The sequence below is a fragment of the Crocuta crocuta genome, unplaced genomic scaffold, assembly GCF_008692635.1.
Source record: "Crocuta crocuta isolate KB4526 unplaced genomic scaffold, BGI_CrCroc_1.0 scaffold323, whole genome shotgun sequence".
Taxonomy (NCBI): Eukaryota; Metazoa; Chordata; class Mammalia; order Carnivora; family Hyaenidae; genus Crocuta; species Crocuta crocuta.
The window spans coordinates 1992102-2000226 of record NW_027536465.1 but is presented as its reverse complement, the minus strand read 5'-3'; the positions used below and the strand labels follow the sequence as shown (position 1 = coordinate 2000226).

The 8125-nt window shown below is 46.2% G+C and overlaps 1 protein-coding gene across 1 annotated transcript; it reads left to right on the top strand.

Moving 5' to 3' along the window:
- Positions 1-2146: 2146 nt before the first annotated feature.
- Positions 2147-6746, top strand: MRPL16 (mitochondrial ribosomal protein L16). Its single transcript, XM_077748886.1, has 4 exons — positions 2147-2273; positions 2578-2643; positions 4835-4983; positions 6047-6746. Exons 1-4 carry the CDS (start codon positions 2219-2221, stop codon positions 6530-6532), a joined length of 756 nt encoding a protein of 251 aa, XP_077605012.1. The 5' UTR covers positions 2147-2218; the 3' UTR covers positions 6533-6746.
- The last annotated feature ends 1379 nt before the right edge of the window (positions 6747-8125 follow it).

Below are 8125 nucleotides of genomic sequence, written 5' to 3'. Positions count from 1 at the left end.
GTGCATACACACAGGCAAAGACACAGATTATATGCATGTGGGTGCCATTTACGTTAAGAACCAGACCTGGGACTAGGCTACAAGCTTCTGTTATCTCTTGATTTTTAAAATAAGAAAGATTAGGGGAGCCTGGCTGCCTCAGTGTATAGAACATGTGACTTTTGACCTTGGGGTTTTAAGTTCAAGGCCCCCGTTAGGTATAGAGATTACTTAAAAATAGAATCTTAAAAAAGTAAAATAAATAAAATAAAATTAGAAAGATTAAAAACTGAGACGTTAGGTAATTTTTATACAGATGGAGAAAATACAAATTCCAGTGGATATAAACCTGGGTGATCCAAAAACAGTGCCTTGTAGCTATTCTCTGCTTTTTAAATTTTCCAAGTGCTCACAGAGCACTGACTCTCAATTTGCTTAGGCATTAGAATCATCCGTGGGGCTTAGTTCACAATAGGAATTCCTGAACCCCACCTTCAGAGTTTCTGATTTACTAAGTAGGGACCAGATATTTACATGTATACGAAGGTCTCAGGAACATCTGATGCAGGCGATCGGAAGACTAAGTTTTGGGAGATTTTAGCAACCCCATTCCAGTAAAAGAACACTAATTAGGCTTTACCCCTACTTTGCATCATCCTAGCTCTGTGGCAAATCATTTCATCCCACAACATCGGTTTCCTACAAATAAATACCATACAACTCTCAGAAGAAGAGTGTAAACAAAGAGCTGTGAGAAATGGAAGGAGGTAACATTATTTTTAGGGACCAGGGAAGACCTCACATCCCTCCTTCCATTTCCACGCTTTATTCATACTTCTTTTGTGATATGTCAACATTATTGTATGCTCATCATATTATCCCTGCATAAATATAAATTCCTAAAGAATAGGATCCCTGGTTTTTCATCTTTGTATCCTCCATTCTACCTGGCACAACACTTGCAGAGAAAAATAGACATCACTTATAACAGTTACTATTTAAAGGTAAAACTTTGAGTTTACTTTTTAGTTCTTTTAAAATCAATAAAGAGGCGGAAGTTCGGGGACCACCAAAAGACTTAAAGCCAAAGAAGAATTGTACTGACACTTTGTTTTCCATCCAAAACAAAATTACACAATTTTCAGCTGGAGATTTCTAAATGCCTGAGCATATTCGGATCTCCCACTTTGAGTGGAGGGGAGGAGGGAACAGCTGCCTAGAATCTGACACTGGCTTGGACGAGTGGGGGTCAGTCAAACGCTTGTAGAGCCCCTTCTGAAAGGACAGAAATGGTTGGCTGTAATAAACTCTATTCCCTCTTCTGAGCCAGTTTCAGCATGCAGATCATCAAGAAGTGCCTAAAATTGTGGACGCAGGAAGTTCTCACAGTAGCTTTGGAAACATCACACGTTTTATTTGTTGCCATTTGTGAAATTATCCTTGGGGAAAGACCATACGCAGATTTAGCATGACTTAAATACAACAGACATCAGTCTCGATTTCTTAATCCTATTTGTGCCCTAAACTGGGGGAAAGATCGTCTCTCGTTCTAAATATTAAAAAGCTTCAAACCCATAAAAATGAGTTTGCCCAACATCCTCCCAGAATACTTACGCGTGATTTTAACTCGATAATCAAGTTTTGATATTGTCCCATCACTGCGGTCCCTTGAGTCACACAGACTCGAATTCTGACTGTAGTTTTCCTGCTGTGTGACTGGGGTAAATTAATTCCCGTGACCCTCGGGATGGAGTCTGGGGCTCCAGAGGGACCAGAGAAGGGTGTCATGACTTCCTCATCTCATGGACTCGTTGGGAGGACTCCACGCAGTGATGGGGTACTGAACGCCTGACACACTGCAAGCGCCCCCTAAAAGCTCAGGCCACGGTGAGTACCCAGTGCTGTTCTCCTAATGCCTTTGAGCGGCCCAATGCATTGAGCTGAGAGGCGTCACCCACTGGGCGAAGCCTAGCTTTCTGCGCCCGACACCCGGCTCAGGAAGCCGGACCCAGCCGCCCGCATCCCGGGAACTGTAGGGAGATTCCCAGAAGGCGCCAGGGGCGCGGGGCGTGGCTAGCGGACGCCCGCGCGGAACCCAAGCGCCGCGGCCCGGTTTCTTCCGCTTCCGCCGGGACTCTCTGCGGAGAGGACCGATGCGAACGCAACTTCCGGGCCGGTTGTGTCCTGGGAATCGCAGAGGTTGCCGTGGGGATCCCGGCGCGGCCGGGCGCGCACGGCAATGTGGCGGGTGCTGGCTGGGGCGGGGGCGCCGCTCCTGCGAACGCAGCTGTCAGGTCAGGAGGCCCCTCGGTCACTCAGAAGACGTCCCCTTCCTCCCCAGCGCCAGTGCGGCACCTCGCCAGCTCCCGGAAGGTTCTGCCGGGTTTGCCGAAGCGCTGCGTAGGGGCGCGCGCTCCTCCGCGCGGGGGGCATCGGTGCCCCGAGATCCCTGCTAGCGGGCTTCTTTGGGGGGCCTGTGAGCCCATGTAGTGGAACCCGCGGGCCACCATCAGAGCGCTCCGTTAGGAATGACCCGTCCGGGTTGTGCCGGGCCCGCGTCTTGTCGCTTTCGTCTTTTCATTTGATTTTTCTTTGTAGATTCCTGGGTCGCCCCGCCCGCCGGTGCTGGCCTGAAGACGCTGCTCCCGGTGCCAGCTTTTGAGGGTGAGAGCTTGTGTCATTTTCGTGTTTGTTTTTTCTCTGATGGACCCCAGAAGAGGGTAGGTGACGAAGTAGGTTCTTGTATTTCCTGTGTCCATTCACTCGCTCAGTAAACGTGTATCGAGGGCTTATTACACGCCAAGGGTTCTGAACACTAGGGATAGATCAGAAAATAAGAGAGACCCACCAAGGTCCCTGCTTTTATGGAGCAAATATGTAATGGGATGTCTCCCCTATGGCAGTTGACCATATCTTTTTTTTTTTTTTCTTTTCAAGTTTGTTTATTTTGAGGGAGAACGCGCGCGCCAGGGAGGGCCAGAGAGAGGTTCTCAAGCAGTCTCGGCGCTGTTGGCGCAGAGTCCGATGAGGGGCTCCAGCTCACCAACCGAGATATCATGACCTGAGCCGAAATCAGTCAACACTTAACCAACCAAGCCACCCAGGCGGCCCTAATTTACCATATCGTTAATATATTAGAAGTCTAAAAAAAAAAAAGTGAAAGCATCCTTGACCTCTGAGGGCTTTAACTCCCACACGTAGTTGTTAAACTACTTTGTGCTTTGGAAGTACGTACAGACTTGTAGTTGAGAGAAAGCACCACTAAATTTCTCTGTAGCTGCTTGTAGAAACTGAAGGAGTGCAGGAGCAGTGTCTGAATAGCCCATTCATAATTTGGTGTTTCCTTAAAGGCTTTAAATGTATATTTATATTTGTTTTATATTTGACTCCATGGTAAAGCCATGCTTGCTTTACTACAGACCTGTTTTAAATGACTTAAAAGTTATAATTTTTTCCCTTCCAACTTGTCAGAATGTTTGATAGGAAAGAAAGATGTAGCCTGTCTGGCCTGCGTTGCCGTCCACCTGCCCTCAGTGCCGCAAGCTGTTGCCCATTGTATGCAATGTACAGGTGTCAGTGGAAAAAGCCCTGTAGAAATAGAGCACAGATCAAGGATTCCTGGGTTGCAGGTTTCTTAACAAGAACGTGTCAGAGGGGCGCCTAGGTGGCTCAGTCGGTTAAGTGTCAGATTCTTGGTTTCCATTCAGGTCTTGATATGATTTCGTGAGTTCAAGCCCCACATTGGGCTCTATGCTGACAGCATGGAGCCTGCTTGGGATTCTCTCACTCTACCCCATCCCCACTCACATTGTCTCTATCTCTCTCAAAATAAATAAACTTTAAAAAAAAGAAGAAGAATGTGGCAGAGCAGGAGAACTTAGATATTTTCACGTACGATATAGTAAGTGTTCCTTCCACCACCCCCATTAACATCCAGAGAGGCCATGTAGTATATTTTTTAAAAAAGTCATATGGTCTGACTTTGCTTGTTTTCACTGGGTGGCCTAGACCAGATTATAAAATATGTCTAGGCCTCTGGTCCCCTTTTTATAAAATTGATATTTAAAATCGTACCCGTCTAATGTTCTGTTCCTTGATATGGGTGTGTTTATGTGCGTGTGTTTATGCAGTCATTTATAATTCTCTGAACTGTACATTTTTTATTTGGCCCTTTGATTATGTGTGCTAAACTTTAAACTTTTCAAAATTTTAAAAAAAGGGAAGTCCTAAGAAATTCCTATAGAACTATGGGGTGCCTGGGTGGCTCAGTCGGTTAAGCGTCCGACTTCGGCTCAGGTCATGATCACACAGCTCGTGGGTTCGAGCCCCACATCGGGCTCTGTGCTGACAGCTAGCTCAGAGCCTGGAACCTGTTTCAGATTCTGTGCCTCCCTCTGTCTCTCTGACCCTCTCCTGTTCACGCTCTTTCTCTCTCCCTCTCTCAGAAATAAAAGAAATTCCTAAGCTATAAAATTGCTTTAAAGATTAAATGAGATAGTGCACATAAAGCCAGTCCATGTCTAGCACTTGTAAAGGGTAGTCAGTCTTAACTCCGTGAAGCTTTATCTCTGTACCTACCCAGTGGTCTCTTTTCTAGTTTCGGCAGAGTGCATCTCGTTTGAAGGTTAAAACTTTACTACCTTCAGAAGTTCGCAAACCTCTCCATCCATCTTGTCATAACCAAAAGATTCCAGCTGACACTGGAGAAAAAGCATCACAGGAAAAACCTAATACAGTTTTGGAATTACTTTTTAGTGGTAACTTCAAGACTTTCACTTGATTGATATCTTTCTAGGAAGAAAATGGATCCTTGGAAATGTGTGGTTTTTAATTATTCTTGTTGTGCTCCTTTTAGATGTTTCCATTCCCGAAAGGCCCAAGCTTAGATTTGTTGAAAGGGTACCACTTGTGCCAAAAGTGAGAAGGGAACCTAAGAACTTGAGTGACATACGGGGACCTTCTACCGAAGCCACCGAGTTCACGGAAGGCAGTTTTGCAATCTTGGTAAGTGAGTTCAGTGTCAAGTGGCTCCAGAATGGAAGCCAGGGATTAGCCAGGGAATGCTCTTGGAGTTCATTCTCTTCCTCCACAGGTTTTATTAGAACTGTCACCATTTGCTCTTTATTTGTTTTATGTTTGTTTATTTTTGAGAGAGAGGGCGAGGGAGACAGAGCACAAGCAGGGGAGGGGCAGAGAGAGGGAGACAGAATCTGAAGCAGGCTCCAGGCTCTGAACTGTCAGTACATAGCCTGATGTGGGGCTTGAACTCACGAACTGTGAGATCAGATCATGACCTGAGCCAAAGTTGGACGGACACTTAACTGACTGAGCCCCCAGGCGCCCCCACCATTTGCTCTTTAAAATGATGTACACTACCCAGTAAATATTTGAGTTCTGTATCTTTTCTTTTTCATGTAGAGTGAAAATAGTGTAAAAGCAGGAAAAGGAAGAGGCTACCTAATTGGCCTCTGTAATCAGACTGTGAAATCTTCTCAAATCTCTGGTAGAAATAAAACCACCCATGACTTAGGACATTGGACAGCTGTTTCCTTACTCAGGTAGCTGCCATGAAGACTTGATGTCAGAAGCCACACAGATGGCTGTGGAGTAGGCATGATGTCCCATCAGGTAGCCGGAGCAGTATTTTACAGTCCTTACCAACACCTGCATGGTCAGCACCTGCCAGCCTCTCAGAACCCCATGCCCACGCCCTGCCCCTCAGTCTGCTCATTACTCTGGCTTCTGCTTAATCTCCCCAAGCCCCTTGCTGTGTCAGGGCCTTCACATACACCCCTCCTCTGCCCGTAACGATCGTCTCTTTGCCCTTGGTTACTTCCCACCATTCTGGCCTCAGCTTTAAATGTCACCTCCTCAGAGAGGCCTTCCGTTATCCACTGACATGGGTCTACCCTTGTTCTAACTTATTACTGTACCGTAGGGCTCTTCCTCCATGGTTCTTATTAGAACTTACATTTTTATGTATATCATTGAAGCCACAGTTACTATAAAAGAGCCCATAAAAGATATCTAAGTCCCCATGTGTTTCTATTTGCTTCCTCTACTTTAGGCATTAGGTGGTGGTTACCTCCACTGGGGCCATTTTGAAATGATGCGCCTGACAATCAACCGCTCTATGGACCCCAAGAACATGTTTGCTTTATGGAGAGTACCAGCCCCTTTCAAGCCCATCACCCGCAAGAGTATGGGACAGCGCATGGGGGGAGGCAAAGGTGCCATTGACCACTACGTGACTCCTGTGAAAGCTGGCCGCCTCATAGTAGAGCTGGGTGGGCGTTGTGAATTCAAAGAGGTTCAAGGTTTCCTCGACCAGGTCGCCCACAAGTTGCCCTTCCCAGCAAAGGCTGTGAGCCGTGAGACTCTAGAGAAGATGCGGAAGGATCAAGAGGAACGAGAACAGAACAACCAAAACCCCTGGACCTTTGAGCGCATAGCCACCGCCAACATGCTGGGGATACGCAGGGTCCTGAGCCCATATGACTTGACCCAAAAGGGGCGGTACTGGGGCAAGTTCTTTATGCCGGAACGCGTGTAGTGAGGATGGGAGAACTAAATGTACAAAGGCTGCTGAGAGAGAGAATGTACACTTCTGTTCCCTCAGCCTAGCCCCGAAGTCTTCGGGAAGCTCTGATACCTGAGGGGCACCATATGGGTAGATGAGTTCTGAAAGATTGTTCGATACCTGCTGATTTTTTTAAGTGCGTTATATTTACATCAAATAAAGTTTTGAGTATCATCTCAGGAAATAACTTCTCGTTGGTCACTCCTGATCCTTAAATGGTTAAGAGGCCGGCGTGTTAGGGGGTCTGGTTCGCCCCGGCTCTAAGACGAAGGTCTTCAGGGCTGGAACATCCTTCCGTCTCCCACCTCTGGTGTAACTTGGACTTAGTATCTGTACGGGTTTCCCGGTCGTCGGAAGTTGTTTTCACATCGCTTCATGTTTACCAAAGGCCTACATTAGTAGCTTTTTCTCGAATTCGAAGAAATCTGAAGAGGATTTTTGCTCTTACAAAATGGCAATTACTTTGCTATACATTTTCCAGCTTAGGAGCGCTCTACTTTCAGACAGCAGGAACTCTCTACTACCTGTTACATGTATATGCTTCCGGAGCCAGCTGCTGTGATATTTACTAGTTACAAAGATTTTGGGGAAATCGAAGGAAGAAACAGCGAGACACCCATTAGTTGACCGAACAGATATTTATTTATGCCCAGCTGCCCATCTCTCAGTCACCGTCCCCCCAAAAGCGGGGTGGGGGGGGGCGGTGCTGGACAGTAAGAGACGAAACACACCCTTGCCCTTTAACACAAGAACCAGCAGAAGGTGGCCTTTCCTAGGTCTGGAGTTCTCTGAGGACGGCCGGTGTTCGGCTGCGCCTCTGTGGCCCTGTCCGATGGGGACACTGGATGAGTAAGGGCCCGTGTGTTCCGCCCTCCTGTCTGCCTTTACCCAGGTGCACCTCATTTTCAGCAGTTTTCTATCCCGTCAAACTAAACTACAAATGAATAGAAGTAGTAAACATGTGCTTTCGAAAGTGGTAGAAAACACCACACTGACTTGAATTTTTAATCCCACTTTCTTAAAACATTAAGATCTCCAGCAATGAAAATAATTTACTTTCGAAAGTACAAACGTATCTAAATAGTTAACATGGTCCTCAAGAGTTGAACACTGGTTTTTAATGTGTTTTTAGTGAACCTCATGAAATCACAGTAAAACCTTGGTTTGTGAGCAATAGTTCATCCTGGAAACATGCTTATAATCCAAAGCACTCCGATATCAAAGTGAATTTCAAGAACCATTGGCTCAGTCGTCATGTGATGTTCGGCATCATGCACTAATTGTATCCCAAAACACTGCTCGTTTAAGTTAAAATTTATTAGAAACGTTGGCTCCTCTTGTGGAACCCTCACAGAACAAGTTTCTCGCAGTCCAAGGTTTTACTGGTACTAATTGCATTAGGACACGCCTGAACCTTGAATTGGGACCAGTGTTTGGGACAGTTTAATGCACACATCGCTGGCCAACTAAATCCGTTTCAGCTAGCAGCACGAAGCACGTAAATGACGCAAGTGGTAGCCTCCTGTCACCTTTCTAACCTGACATTTCGCCTCTGTTATGGCTCAC